Raw genomic sequence first — 15,734 nt, 5'->3', positions numbered from 1 at the left:
GCACTGGATATAGATAAGCTTAGGAAGAATTATGAAAGTCGTTGTTAAAGAGGAATATAACTGGAAAAGACTGCCTGTTACATCTATGAAAACAGTATAAAACCTCATTTATGACACTAAAGCACCCATATATTTCTTTCAAATTCATTTCAAGCTATTCGAATTTCTATTCCTGTAAAAGTCGTTTTTGCACCCAATAAAATACTACATATTTTCTTTAATCTTTCAGCTAAATTCTTCAAAGCTCTCTGTAGTGTGGATGTGTACTGAACCTGAGTCAGGACAGGTTAATCGGCTTGTCAAAGCTCACAAAATGAATCATTGCTGGATTTCTGAAATCTTGAACTAAACCTGGGGAGGATTACAGTTGGACAAAAAAATAAGATTTGGCAGATTTTGGAGTTTCCTTGGTATCTTTAAGAACTGAACAGATAATCGTCTCTTTCTTACCTCCCTGAATAAAGGAGTTAGATGTCTTTTTCTCATAAACCCTCCCCGTCTCCCTAGTAGGGATTAATCTATATAACTAGAGGAAGGGAGTTCTAAAGCCTTACACAAGAAATAGTGGACCTAATTACCCACACATTGTTATTCAATTTTTCTGGTACTTCCGATAAAAATCGCTAATCACCATTGCTTTATTCCTAATATCTCTGAGCTGTGTAGCTCACCAGATCATTATTTATTTGCTCAAGAAAAAAAAACCAACTATACTATTAGTATTTATTATTAGTCAAACTTGGAACTACCCAGGAAGATAATGCTATCAAAACTAAGCATTTAAGCATTAACTGGACCAAAGAACAGGATCGTGGGTTGGGTATTCTGAGCTTCAGCTCCTTAAAGTCCAATGGCAGAGGTCTTTCCCTAGTCTCCTAACGTTCCTCCGTCGAATTTATTGGGACGGCTTTCTGAAAGATTAAGGGCTTATTTAGGAAACCCATTATTTGAAAAGAGGGTTGAAGCAATTTGTTATGCTGCCTTAACATAAAAAGCAACCCTCCATCCAAAACGTACTGAGTGGTTACTACGTATGAGGCCTTGGACGGTCTCCCAACTCTTCTAACAGGTACAGGACACCCTGCGCTACTAAGGGCGAGAAATTCAGTGAGTGGCTCTCAGGAAGACTGTGGTGGCAAAAACAGCGCCTTGAAGTCCAACAGAGGCTCCTCCGGAGTGGCCCCAACGCTCAAAAGGCGCCCCCAGTGGGAGGCACTCGCCTTCGTCCCAACACCCATTACCCGCCAGCGCAGCGGGCCGCGCCTCCACGGGAAGGATACGCTCCAGGTAGTAGGCGCCCTCAGCCGCCACCGCGTCCGCCGTGTCCCTCGCGTCCCTGGCTGCCGTCAAACCCATGCCCAACGCCTCTTCCAGGACCCTCCCGGCGGAGCTGGGCATCCCTCGCTGAGCATCCATCTCTAGCGCTCCGGGCCCCCACCCCCAGCAGGCCCACAACCGTCCCTAAGGGCAACAGCGAAGACGCTGCCCAGCGGCCCCCGGGAGCTCTCGCGAGATCCCGGCATCTCTCACCCCGCCCCACGGACCAGCCCCAGGCCCGTAAGGGTTGCCGGGAGTCCAAGGAGCTGTCGCCCTCCCGTGCCTCCCAGTTACCGTGGCAACGTTGTTGCCTAGTTAACGCGAGAGCTCGGGCGCAGCTCTGGGAGCGGACAGATACAGTAAACAATTGGCTTGTGTTGCACCTTCCTACCCAAGCAGCTTGGTTTTCTTTCGCTTTGACCCTATAATTTCTTTCCCACTTCGTTGTCGTCTCTGAATTACCTTTCTCTTGATTCTTGCCCATTAGCATCCTCTAATTTCAGATGTTTGTAGATCCCCAAGTGTTACCAGGGAAAACTACTAGAAAAGGTGAGTTCTCAACACCTGGAATTGTTTAAAAAATGAAAAAATAAAGTTCTAGAAATCATAATAGAAAGACTGACCCAGAGGAGCTACCAGACGCTCCTCAGATGCTTAGCAATAAAGAACTATGGTGTTCAGCTTTGTCAATTCCTTTCTTGTGATCTTTAATGCATTTAGCTGGACATCTGTTTTGAGTTTGGTTCCATATACTAAGACTTGGAATAGTAGTTGTGGCATTGATTCTCGCCAAGGTAAAAACAGTTGCATAAAAATTATAAGCTACAAATTTGGTCCTGATAAATGTATATAGTTGACACTTGCCCGATCATGTATAGTCTTACTGCTATGAGAGGATCTTCCTCAGGTTATATTTCGTATGTATCAGAAGCAAATTCAAGGCCCTTTTCCTTGCAAATATTTTTTTTTCGTTAACTTTTATTTTAGGTTCAGGGGTACATGTGCAGGTAAGCTCATGTCTCAGGGGTTTGGTGTATAACTTATTTCGTCACCCAGGTACTAAGTGTAGTACCCAATATTTTTTTCTGATCTTCTCCCTCCTCCCACTCTCTTCCTCAAGTAGGCCCCAGTGTCTGTTGTTCCCTCTTTGTGTACATTTATTCTCATTATTTAGCTCCCACTTATAACTAGGAACATGCAGTATTTGGTTTTCTGTTCCTGCATTAGTTTGCTAAGGATAATGGCCTCCAGCTGCATTCATGTCCCTGAGAGGACGTGATCTCATTCTTTTATGGCTGCATAGTATTCCATGGTATATGTGTACCACATTTTCTTTATCCAGTCCATTGATGGGCATTTAGGTTGAATCCATGTCTTTGTTATCATGAATATGAATGAACATGCATGTACATGTGTTTTTATGGTAGAACAATTTCTATTTGGGTATATACCCAGTGATGGGATTGCTAGGGCAAATGGTATTATTTTTCATTCTACATTTCTTGATGAAAACTGGAAGCCAGTGATCCTATAAACGCTCCCATTTATTACCAAAAGGTAGCAGTAACTTCCTAAGGAGGTGTTTGAGAGTACGTGTGTCAGAGCCAGAGAGACAGCTTTCAGAGCCTGCTTCCATCACTTACTAGCTATGACACATTGGGCAAACTACTACTTAATGCCTCTAGGCCCTAGTTTCATCATTTGTAGAACAAAGACAACAATATTACCTACCTCAAAGTGCTGTTGCAAGGGTAAAGCAACAAAAAGCATTAAGAACTTACCAGGAACATAGAAGACACTAGGAAATGTTAGCTGTTATTTCTATTAAATGTTTGATATTGTTTTATTTTTTAGAATAATCAAGGGTCACAGTTAGATATAATAGTCGGATAATTCATTCCTGGTACCTATTCTTTTAATACCCTACTCTTTGTCTTTGACTTCTCACATCAGACATTTCCTGAGTACTCATTAAATGCAAGGAACAGTTACAGGAGGCTGAAAATACAGGAGAAGAATGCTGACATTGGAGAATCCACTGCTTTTATAGAAAGCTTGCTCTTTGTTTCAGAAGAAGGCATTACCTTATCTCTCAAGGTTGTTTCCTGTAAATCCAGTCTTAACAAATGACCTGGGTAAGGAGTGGTCAAGGCCTTACATTTTTGGCATATCCAGCAAGACATGTAGGAACATAAAAGATGTGAAGGATGGTCTCTCAGAACGATTACTGTTTACTTTGATTTGTTTTTGTTTGTTACAATGGCTCATCTATTTCTGACTTTTTAGTTGTAGTGTGTCATCTTCTACAGATGTTTGTCTCCTGCCTCTTCTGTATGACCTTAAGTTCTCTGAGCCTTAGTTTACTGTTCTGTAAACCAGATTTTAATACCTACCTTACTAAAATATGAAGACTAAACGAAATATGTAAAAAGCACTTATAACCATGTCTGGTATATCAAATGTTTTCAGTAAATAACCGTTAATAAAATGTGCTTAAAATATTGAACGAATATGCAAGCTTAAATTGGATATTACATTTGTAAGAAACTTAAACATATAGAAACAATTTAAGATAAAACTTAAATATTTTTAGAAATATGCAGCACTCAGCCAGGCATGGTGGCTTACGCCTGTAATCCCAGCACTTTAGGAGGCCAAGGCAGATGGATCACAAGGTCAGGAGATCAAGACCATCCTTGATAACATAGTGAAACCCCATCTCTACTAAAAATACAAAAAATTAGCCGGGTGTAGTGGCACGCGCCTGTAGTCCCAGCTACTCAGGAGGCTGAGGCAGGAGAATCACTTGAACCTGGGAGGCAGAGGTTGCAGTGAGCTGAGATCATGCCACTGCACTCCAGCCTGCGCAACAGAGCAAGACTCCATCTCAAAAAAAAAAAAAGAAAGAAAAAGAAAGAAATATGCAGCACTCAAAAAAGTGAAAGAGTTTAATAGAGTCATATAAAATGAATAAATTATGACCAATATCCACTGCTTAATGTAGAGGAGAAATGGGAAAAATTTCTTCTCCAAAGAGTTCAAAAACTGAAGACTTATGACTGATGTAAGTATCATTAACTACACTCCTCAAAAAAATAAAAACCTGTAAGTCTAATTCTGTGAAGTTTTCAAGTAGCCAAAGTTTTAATTCAGAGTTACTAATTTGATTATGTCCATTTCATGGATTTCAAAATTGGAAGTCACCCAAGATACGTGTGGTTCAACTACAATTTGAAACAAATTTCACAGGGACCTAACCAGAAGTGGTTTTAAAAATTCCAGTTAAAGCTACGTTAACATTTTCTTTTGTAAACCTTTTGGTCTGTACGATGGTCTGAAAAGCAATGAAATAAAAGCAAAAAATAATTTTAACAAATATAAACAGAACCAATAATTGCCTTCAAATAAAAATTTGATGCAACCTTTTAGGAGGACTGCTAATATCTTTAAACTAGTATGTGTTTTCAAGGAACAAATTTGAAAAGAAATGTGTTACATTTGAATTTTTATTCTGTTAATAACTAGTTTAATTAAAAAGAAGTGTGAAAGCTTTACTGAGAAAAAACAAAAACTTCAGACCACAGTAATTGTTTGGTTTATAATGCCTTTGCATCCTATAATATTTCCTTTAAATGTACTGCACAAACTTCCTTGGAGTGGAAAAAAAAGTGCCTTAATATTTTGATGAATGAACAGCAAACTATCTACTTTCCCTTTGAATGTGTTACTGAAAAAGGTAAATAAAGAAAACCAATGGAGACAGTAAAAATAAAGCAACAACCACGAAAGACAACAAATTTTATCTCCTCCCAGCCTAAATGCTCCATTTATGTAAAAGTGAAATTATTTTAAAAAGCAAAACCAGAAAGGAAGCTGACAATGGATGTACTCTTTGTATTTGTAGTTTTAAAGCAGAAAATAATTACATGCAATAATATAGTAAAGTACTATTCAATTTTCAGAAGTTACGAGCATTCATTTGCTATAGATAGAGCCCAAGCCATTTACTGATGCATCTCTTTATAAAAGTAACTATCTTATTTTCTTTCAAAACTTCACAGTAATTGGTGGCCAATTTTAGATTTCTGAATTCATAGAAGTAGTACTAATTGGCAATGGTGGAAAATTATCATTTCAAACACACAGCATATATATTTCACTTTTTCACCAACAACCACTGAAAATTCATTTCTCTAGTGTTCTGAGCCCATGTAGTTCAAACAGAGTCAATCCTCTGTCTCTGGCAAGGAGCATATGTTCCAGGTTTAACCCAAAAGAATATCTCATTATTCTTGGCTACTGTGATCAGTTCTGAAGTTGGTATGTGTCTTAAAAGAAGCCAAATTAGATTTGGTAAGAATTTGTTGGAAATTTTGGGAGATTCTTACTCTGCTCCTTGGGACTTATTTCTGGAGTTGCTCCAGCATGATTGCAAGTATGAAGAAATTATCTGTCTAAGAATTGAGTCAGCATGGAAGACGTGAGTGAAGAAAGAGAAAACTTGAGCCCAGATGCAATGACTTGAACCTGTAGTATATACACATATATTTCTTTGCTCTGTAAGCTAGAAGCAACAACACCCCCATTACAATGAGCACTTCAGATTTTAGATTTTAACACCATTTTCTAATTAAAAGGATAGAGGGCTCCTTGGAGAGATGGCTGGTTTTAGGGCTTGACTGGGAATAAACAAGATGAGCCTAGAGGATCTTACAGTTCCAGAAAGTAAAAAAGATCCCGCCTCTAAAAAAAAAAAAAAATCTCAAAGTGATGGACATAGGTCAAAGGGACACAGCAGCCAATTGTCCTAGGTGAAGCTAGGACAATTTGAGCAACCAAATTAATAAAGTAGTACTGAAGTATAACTCAAAGTATAAAATAAATATCTGTGAGTCCATACTGATACAAATAAATGATTAAATGATAAGTGAATGGAGAAGAAAGGGCAAATCTCCTGCGATGAATAATTTCAAGTAATTTATGTAGATACTCTACATTCCAGGAGATGGAGCATAGCTGCACGTTCCTTAAGTATAGACTACACATAGTGAGTTTCTTGTATAGTAAAATCCCAACTTGACAGTGAAGAAAGCTGATAAACACCACCTCACCCAGGTGATCAAGATTAATTTCGACAGTTATAAGTCATGTTGACAATATGTACCCTTGGTAGGATGTAATGAGAATGGCACTTCATCTCTGTGATCTTACTCCCCAAAACCCATAACCACAAATCAATCAAGAGATAACATCAGATAAATATCAACTGAGGGAAATTCTACAACACACCTTACCAGTACTTCTCAAAACTATCAACATCATTGTATTAGTCCATTTTTCACACTGCTGATAAAGACATATGCAAGACTGAGCAATTTACAAAAGAAACAGGTTTAACTGGACTCACAGTTTCATGTGGCTGGGGAGGCCTCATAATCATGGCAGAAAGCAAGAAGGAGCAAGTAATTTCTTACATTGATGGTGGCAAGCAAAGAGAGCTAGTACAGGGAACTCCCATTTTTAAAACCATCAGATCTCATGGGACTGATTCACTGTCACAACAGTATGGGAGAAACCACCCCCATGATTCAATTATCTCCCACCAGGTTCCTCCCAAAACATGTGAGAATTATGGGAGTATAATTCAAGATGAGATTTGGGTGGGGACACAGCCAAACAATATAATTCCACCCCTGGCCCCTCCCAAATCTCATGTCCTCACATTTTAAAACTAATCATGCCTTCCCAACAGTCCCCTAAAGTCTTAACTCATTTCAGCAGTAACCTGAAAGTCCACAGTCCAAAGTATCATCTGACACAAGGCAAGTCCCTTCTACCTATGAGCCTGTAAAATCAAAAGCAAGTTAGTTAATTCCTAGATACAGTGGGGTTACAGGGATTGGGTAAATACAGCCATTCCAAATGGGAGACATTGGCCAAAACAAAGGAGCTACAGGCTCCATGCAAGTCCAAACTCCAGCAGGGCAGTCAAATCTTAAAGCTCCAAAATGATCTCCTTTTACTCCATGTCTCAAATCCAGGTCAAGCTGATGCAAGAGGTGGGTTCCCATGGTCTTGGGCAGCTCTACCCCTGTGGCTTTTCAGGGTACAGTCTCCCTCCTGGCTGCTTTCATGGGCTGGTGTTGAGTGTCTGCAGTTTTTCCAGGTGCACAGTGCAAGCTATCAGTGGATATACCTTTCTGGGGTATGATGGACAGTGGCCCTCTTCTTAACAGCTCCACTAGGCAGTGCCCCAGTAGGGACTCTGTGTGGGGGCCCTGACCCCACATTTCCCTTCTGCATTGCCCTAGCAGAGGTTCTCCATGAGAGCCCCGCCCCTGCAGCAAACTTCTGCCTGGACATCCAGGTGTTTCCATACGTCCTCTGAGACTTAGGTGGAGGTTCCTGAACCCCAGTTCTTGACTTCTGTGCACAGGCAGGCTCAACACCGTACAGAAGCTGGCAAGGCTTCAGGCTTGCACCCTGTGAAGCCATGACCCAAGCTCTACTTTGGCCCCTTTCAGCCACGGCTAGAGTGGCTGGAAAACAGGGCACCAAGTCCCTAGACTGCACACAGCATGGGGACCCTGGGACCGGCCCTCAAAACCACTTTTTCCTCCTACACGTCCAGGCCTGTGATTGGAAGGGCTGCCGTGAAGACCTCTGACATGCCCTGGAGGCATTTTTCCTATTGTCTTGGGGATTAGCATTCGGTTACTTGTTACTTATGCAAATTTCTGCAACTGGCTTGAATTTCTCCTCAGAAAATGGGATTTTTCTTTTCTATCACATTGTCAGGCTGCAAATTTTCCGAACATTTATGCTCTGCTTCCCTTATAAAACTGAATGCCTTTAACAGCACCCAAGTCACCTCTTGAATGCCTTGCTGCTTATAAATTTCTTCTGCCAGATACCCTAAATTATCTCTCTCAAGTTCAAAGTTCCACAAATCTCTAAGGCAGGAGAAAATGCCACTAATCTCTTTATTAAAACATAAGAAGCGCCACCTTTGCTCCAGTTCCCAACAAGGTCCTCATCTCCATCTGAGATTACCTCAGCCTGGATTTCATTGTCCATATTGCTATCAGCATTTTGGGCAAAGCCATTCAACAAGTCTCTAGGGAGTTCCAAACTTTCCCACATTTTCCTGTCTTCTGAGCCCTCCAAGCTGTTCCAACCTCTGCCTGTTACCCAGTTCCAAAGTTGCTTTCACATTTTTGGCCATTTTTTCAGCAACACTCCACTCCTGGAACCAATTTACTGTATTAGTCTGTTTTCTTGCTGCTAATAAAAACATACCTGAGACTGGGCAATTTACAAAATAAAGAGGTTTAATTGGACTCACAGTTCCACGTGGCTGAGGAGGCCTCAGAATCATGGTGGAAGGCAAAGAGGAGCAAGTCACATCTTACATCAATGTCAGCAGGCAAAGAGAGCTTGTGCAGGGAACTCCTGTTTTGAAAACCATCAGCTCTTGTGTGACTTATTCACTACCACAAGAACAGTATGCGGGAAACCACCCCCATGATTTAATTTTCTCTCACAGAATTCTTCCCACAACATGTGGGAACTATGGGAGTACAATTCAAGATGATATTTGGGTGGGGACACAGCCAAACCATATCAATCATCAAACAAGAAAAGTGGGAAACTTTCACAACCAAGAGATCCCTAAAGAGGTATGCTGACTGAATGTAATGTGGGATCCTAGGGCAAAAAGAATATTATGTAAAAACTAAGGATATCTGAATAAAGTATGGACTTTATTTAGTTAATACTAATGTGTCAATAATGGTTCATTAGATGTAACAAATGTACCATATTGATGTAAGATGTTCAAAGTAGGGAAAACTGAATATGAGTATATGGGAACTTTATCTTTGCAACTTCTTGGTAAATCGAAAACTATTCTGAAATAAAAAATTAATTTTTAAAGAGTTGCTTGAACCTTTATTCTAGCATTTCCTTAAACAAGCCTCACCATTGACCTTTCTTTTAAAACAATAAATTCCTTTTGCTTAAGTCAGTTTCTGTTGGGCTTTCTGTCACTTGCAATTCAATAAGACCTCCTGGTAACTTGACTCTGTATGGAATCACCATTACTTCCATACTATTTCAAGATTTATTTTGCTGCTGAGGGTTTTTTCCTAAAACTATCTGATATACAATAACATTGTATTGTGTACTTTAAAATGTGTTGAGAGGGTAGACCTCATATTCAGTGTTCTTACCACACACAAAAAGGGCTAATATGATGTGCCTTTGTGAATTTAGACCTGAAAGTGCTATTCTCATGACACAGATGAAAAAATATGGTTTGTTTTCATATATAGGACAAAACTGAATGGGCTACCTTTGAAGTCCAGGTCACCCTCCTCTATCTTGTTCACTTCCTCATCAGGCACTATCTACAGACTGAGAAGAGAAGGACTTTAAAAGAGTGGTAAAGAAAGCAACAAAGACAATGACTGGAAAGACAGAAGAATTGTGCAGAGAAAGAGGTAGATAGAAATGGAAGTCCGTTGTTCCCCTCTATGTGTCTATGTGTTTTCATCATTTTGCTCCCACTCATACATGAGAACACACCACATTTGTTTTCTGTTCCTGTGTTAGTTTGCTAAGGATAAAGACCTCCAGCTCTATCCATGTCCCTACAAAGGACATGATCTCATTCTTTTTAATGGGCGTAAAGTATTCCATGGTGTATATGTACCACAACACCCCTGAACTTAACTTAAAAGTTAAAAATAAAAAATAAAAAAGGAAAAGCTGAGTTAAGTTATACTATCTTTGTAACTCTTCTGTAAATCTAAAATTCTATCAAAATAAAAAGGTTTAAATGTATTTTAAAAAGAAATGGAAGTCTGACTTGGGAAAGCATTATGACAATTCTAGCAGTGAACATTTAACACACATCTAATGCCCACTTTGAGCAGTGGAGACTTGCTTATGAAAATTCTACTGTTCGATATGCAGTGGGGTATACAGCAATTTCCAAGACAGTCTTGCTGGAGAGAGCCTTCTTCCAGCCATTGCAAGTTCTCCTGATCCTCAATTGTCACATCCTATACCTGAAACAGAGTAGATTTTTCTAAAGTATTGTGTAATCCCTGATTGACTTTAACATGTCTTAGCATGTCTACAATTATGCATATTACCAGAAAGAAGAAAGAAAGAGAGAGGAAGGAAGGAAGGAAAGAAAGAAGAAGAAAAATTTTTTTCTAAGCACATAATGCAATGCTCAATTCTTTTTGGATAATGGGAAGCAGAGTTTGAATTGTTCCCTCTATAAAAGATAACTCATTTTACCTCCATTTCCTTCCTGGAGGTAGGAAAGCAAGTTTGGTAGTGAATAGGCCAGTTAGTACATTGTATCCTGGCTGGTCAGATCCTGGGACTGTTGAGACAGATTCTTGTGCACAGAACCACACAAATCAGAGATTCAGAAAACATGAGAGTAATGAAAGCTAAGACCCACATGTGAAATACATAAGGGTTAGTCAGATTTTAATTAAAAATGTATTTTTCTTTTTAGAGACAGGGTCTCCCTCTGTCACCCAGGATGGAATGCAGTGGCATGATCATAACTCACTGTAGCCTCGAATTTATGAGCCCAAGCAGGCCTCCCACCTCAACCTCCTGAGTAGCTAGAATAGCTGAGACTACAGGTGCATGCCACAATGCCAAGCTTTTTTTTTTTTGCTTTTTTTTCCTTTTTTTTTTTTGAGACAGGATCTCACTACATTACCCAGGCTGGTCTTGAACTCCTGGCCTCAAGTAATCCTCACACCTTGGCCCTCTAAATTGCTGGGATTATAAGCGTGGGCTACCACGCCAGGCCCCCAAAATATATATTTTTTTATGATAAGCCACTTCTTCAGTTCAATATCTGTACTTGCTTTAAACCCTACTTTGAACCTAAATTACTTCCTTGATGTTAATTGAGTTAAGGTCTAGAGGTACCCTCCTACCTGACACAGACACACCCTGATTTTCAGGACGTACATATTTCATAAATCCTTATCAATAACTTTATAAATTAATTAGTCACAAGCAGATGATTGTAAAGTTTTCATAACATTTGTAGAAGAAAAATAATTTGTATTTACAAGAATATCACAGGAACTTTAGAGAAAGGGTTCCTGAGACGAGGATGGTACAGTTATGCTGACAGCTATGAAGGCTGCAATTTTCCCTACTTTAACTACAAACTATGAAAACTGACATCCTATCAATATTCCCTAGCGTTACTCTTGCATTTTCAGCACAATGTTATTTTTAAATTCTTTAATAATTCCAATATCCAGACAAAGTTTACTTATGTAAATCTACCCATTCATTACCATTTTTTCATATTTACATACTTTAAACAGTCAATGCTTTGGAATCTTTTTTTGTTTTTTACATAGAAACATTTGAAACATTAAAAAAGAAATAAAATATAAAATATTCAGATGAGTGAACTTAGCAGCCAGGGAACATTTGAATAAGGATGATTGTTCCCAGAGACTGAGACAGTTGAAAATTATTGCTGGTTGATCACGAATTTTTAATAAACATCCCAGAAAATCCAATGGCTACTCGATTATAAACTTGAATTTAGAGGGAAATACATATTCTATTTTCTAAGAAAGCTTCAGTCATGAAAAACTGCCTCTCTTTAGTAAGATTACTCACAATTTTGGCTTCTGAGAGTGAAAAGTAACGTGGAAAGTGTGTCTGAGACACTGTCTTTCTACCTGACCTTACTGTGAAGGACACTCAGCTAATTGCCCTCTACCACTCAAAGCACTCCCATACCGCTGTTACCCATATAGTTATGCCTAAGCTCTGCTGATACCACCCACATGAAGGCATCTATTTCTTGGTGTGATGAGCGGGCACAAGATAAAGTCTTAAATTAGGCGCAATTCCATGATTTTTGCTAGTTTTCCAGTGCTGAGACTATTAGAACAATGACAGCTAACACATACTGGATGCTGTATCTGGAATGTTTTATTTGATCCCACAATAATCCTTTGAAGCAGTTGCTGAGGGAGCAGTGAGAAAACTCAGATGCAGACAGAATACATGTCCTGCACAAACTACCTTGTTTAAGCAGTGCTGACTAAGTTGTCTTCACTCCTAGGGCAAGCAATTGTCTCTGATGCTAGAGGATTAGCCTGGTAGTGAAGCTCACCAATATCCCTCCTCACGCTTTCCATCTTAGAAACACTTTTCCTCTTACTTTTGGTCTCTGCATACAGTAGAGAAAACCGCTCCCTTGGAAATAACCTGTTCCTTTGGGGTTAGGATGTTCTATCACATTAATCTACACTAAACTCTAAACAAATAAGAGAGTGGTGATTCAGTTTTTCTCCCTCTCAAGAAATTATCTCTTTTCTTCTTAAAAAACATGTTTCCCATTTTTCATTTGGCTTTTCAAACATATTTTGCTATAAAGTATGTATAGTAGGCCACCAATTGTGTAAAGCAAAGTAATATGCTTGCTTGTATAGTCTTGAATACTTTTTTCTTTTTCTTTTTTATTTTGAGACAGAGTCTCACTCCATCGCCCAGGCTGGAGTGCCATGGTGCGATCTCTGCTCACTGCAACCTCCCCCTCCCAGGTTCAAGCAATTCTCCTGTCTCAGCCTCTCAAGTAGCTGGGACTACAGGTGCATGCTACCACGCCCAGCTAATTTTTTGTATCTTTAGTAGAGACGGGGTTTCACCGTGTTGGTCAGGCTGATCTCGAACTATTGACCTTGTGATCCACCCACGTTGGCCTCCGAAAGTTCTGGGATTGAAGGCGTGAGCCACCGCATCCACCCCTTTCTTTCTTTTTTTTTTTGAGACGGAGTCTCGGAGTCTCGCTCTGTCGCCCAGGCCGGAGTGCAGTGGCGCGATCTCGGCTCACTGCAAGCTCCGCCTCCCGGGTTCACGCCATTCTCCTGCCTCAGCCTCCGGAGTAGCTGGGACTACAGGCGCCCTCCACCGCGCCCAGCTAATTTTTTGTATTTTTTTAGTAGAGACGGGGTTTCACCATGGTCTCGATCTCCTGACCTCGTGATCCACCCGCCTCGGCCTCCCAAAGTGCTGGGATTACAGGCGTGAGCCACTGCGCCCGGCCACCCCTTTCTTTCTAATTGAAGCCGATCAGAGTGGAAGGGTCACGAATGTAGCACACACTCTGCAGGAAATGCTCCTCCTCAAATTTTCTGTCTCTGGAATACCTTAACCCAAATTATTGTTGATTATTAAAACTTCTCTTACACACATACTAAAATATTTACCATTTAGAGTTTTATAAATAGATTAGGTTTTAAAATGTTAAAAATTTAAATGTAACACAATTAAAGTTTCAGAGAGAATTCTGAAATACTCTTGTAGAAAAACTTGTCTTCTTGTTTTCTTACTGTTAGTATACATGGATGCATTTCTTCAAAGTAACAAAAAATCATTACCTTTTAAAAAGCAAATGCTTAGATTGTAGTGATTGACCAACATTAATTAACATAAGTGTAAAAATTATTTACACCTTTAGCAGAACTCTTTTTGTACCTACCATTCTTTGGAGCAGCAATGAAACTCCAAAACTGTAATAAGGGAAGACATGTATCTTTTCAATAGTGTCACATTTCTAAATCAACTGTTATGTCACTGAAGGTAAGCATCAATGAGTCGGCATAATTTTTCCTGCTTTGTGATCTTTGGCATAGTCACAGTATGCAGAATGTCTGGTGTAGAACAATGGCTGCAGCTAAAGGTGAGGATCAACAATCAAGCAGGAATTATATGTGGAAGTCACTGCAAGCCATATTTAGGCACTACATATAGACCTTATCCTAAAATCAATAGGAAGCCACTGAAGTACTTAATTTACAGATTAAAATGGCCAAATACCAGGGGTCATAACGGTAAAAAAAATTATTCATAACTTATACTTTGAATTAAAAACATAATTATACATAAATTTATATACATATATTTGTGATTATGTGTTTATTAAATGCAGTCTTTTTCATTTCTTTTTTGTTTGCTTCATTCTTCCACATCTTCTTACCCTTCCCCCCACATCAACTCATTCCCTGCAAAGTCAATTGTTTTGAAAATATGATACATGTTCTATATTTTTCTCCATGCTCCTTTGCAGCTCACCATGGCTCCTAAATATCACTTCATGTTCTTGCTAAGTAGGCTAGATGGCAAGGCTTATCAGTTTTCTCACACCAAGCAGTTTCTCTTGTCACATTTGTAACAACACAGGTCAAGGAGACCACGTTTTGACTCCCTATCACAACTTGACTACCTATTGGGTAATTTTTTGCTCCCAGCAAGAGGGGGACTAGCTTCTTTGCTGCATACTGTGGTTTTTTGTTTGCTCAAAAAGTACAGGACTCTTGGCTGTTTCCATTCTATAATGCAACCCTCTTCTTCTGCAGATGTCAGGTGGCTTTCCATGTCACCCCTGTAAGACTCCAGGACAAAGGGAACTATTACAAATATGAAAGTGATCATTCTGTTTTCTGTGCCATGAGTAATAAAGCTCTTAGTTTCTGACCCAGGAGTCTCATGTTTTCTATCAACATCTGTAAAACATAGGAAGGCTAACTCGTTAGTTTGCAAATAGAATAAAATCTCAGACCCTTTGCAGTATTGATATTCATATAATTCAAATATGCCTATTCAAATAGAAATAAAGGGCTTCTTGGTTATTTTATGTTTTACAAAAATGGATGACATTATATTAATCTTTTCTCTTCTTGCTTTTCTTACTCAAAAATGCCTTATAGAAAAGCATCTAAGTCAACTTGCATTAATACAGTTTATTTTTGGTGGCTATATTTTATTCTTTGATGTACATATAAAGGAATGTATTTAATCTTCCCTGTATAATGCCACCATGAGCACTATCACAATAAAATTCATGTACATGTAATTTTAATTAATGATGCTTTGCTTTTTATAGTAAAGTTTCTGAGAATTACAGAAGAGCTGGATCAAAGTATGTGTTTGTTTTAAATTTCAATGGCTATTGCCAGATTGCTTTCCCAAAAAAACTATAAAACCTCACATTTTTATCTGTAATATATACACATACAGATTTCTCTTTAATTTTTCATTCTTCTTCGGGGATAACCTGCTATCTCAATATTACTTTAGTTTTCATTCCTCAACAGATAGTGAACTACAGTGTCATTTTTATGCTTGTCATTTCAATTTACAATATTGTAAAATGTCTTCTATCTTTTTCCTATTTTCTTTCCTTTTTTTTGTACACTCCAATATTCAGTAGGGAATTCCCAAAACATAGGCTTTCTTCAATTCCTCCAAGTAAAATAACAGATTTTAAGAAATCTACATATATTTCATTTATTCACAAATTTTATACTGACTTTATACACACTGTAAAACTCAGAATTGTTCTCAAAAGC

General features: G+C 38.9%; 1 protein-coding gene and 1 long non-coding RNA gene across 8 annotated transcripts in view; one reads left to right on the top strand and one right to left on the bottom strand.

Annotated features, from left to right (window-relative positions):
• The window catches only part of SPAG16 (sperm associated antigen 16), a 1,161,742-nt gene extending 1,160,197 nt beyond the window's left edge, over nt 1-1,545 (bottom strand). For 4 of the 6 annotated variants that reach the window (XM_055290509.2, XM_055290510.2, XM_055290511.2 and 1 more), the window contains exon 1: nt 1,281-1,544. In XM_055290509.2, coding sequence (XP_055146484.1) covers nt 1,281-1,416 — 136 coding nt within the window. In that variant the 5' untranslated portion in view covers nt 1,417-1,544. Of the gene's footprint in view, nt 1-1,280 lie in introns of all 6 variants that reach the window. The other 2 variants (XM_063645681.1, XM_055290512.2) reach the window with 2 other exon arrangements.
• Nucleotides 1,546-1,689: 144 nt separating this feature from the next.
• LOC129488384 (uncharacterized) lies at nt 1,690-10,103 on the top strand. 2 transcript variants are annotated; one of them, XR_008659645.1, is made up of 3 exons: nt 1,690-1,866; nt 7,359-7,522; nt 7,949-10,103. It is a non-coding gene; the product is annotated as an uncharacterized lncRNA (long non-coding RNA). The 2 variants fall into 2 exon arrangements; XR_010122408.1 differs by lacking the exon at nt 7,359-7,522 and having other exon boundaries at nt 9,651-10,103.
• The last annotated feature ends 5,631 nt before the right edge of the window (nt 10,104-15,734 follow it).

Source organism: Symphalangus syndactylus, chromosome 8 (genome assembly GCF_028878055.3).
Source record: "Symphalangus syndactylus isolate Jambi chromosome 8, NHGRI_mSymSyn1-v2.1_pri, whole genome shotgun sequence".
NCBI lineage: Eukaryota > Metazoa > Chordata > Mammalia > Primates > Hylobatidae > Symphalangus > Symphalangus syndactylus.
This window is presented reverse-complemented; position numbering and strand designations above follow the sequence as displayed.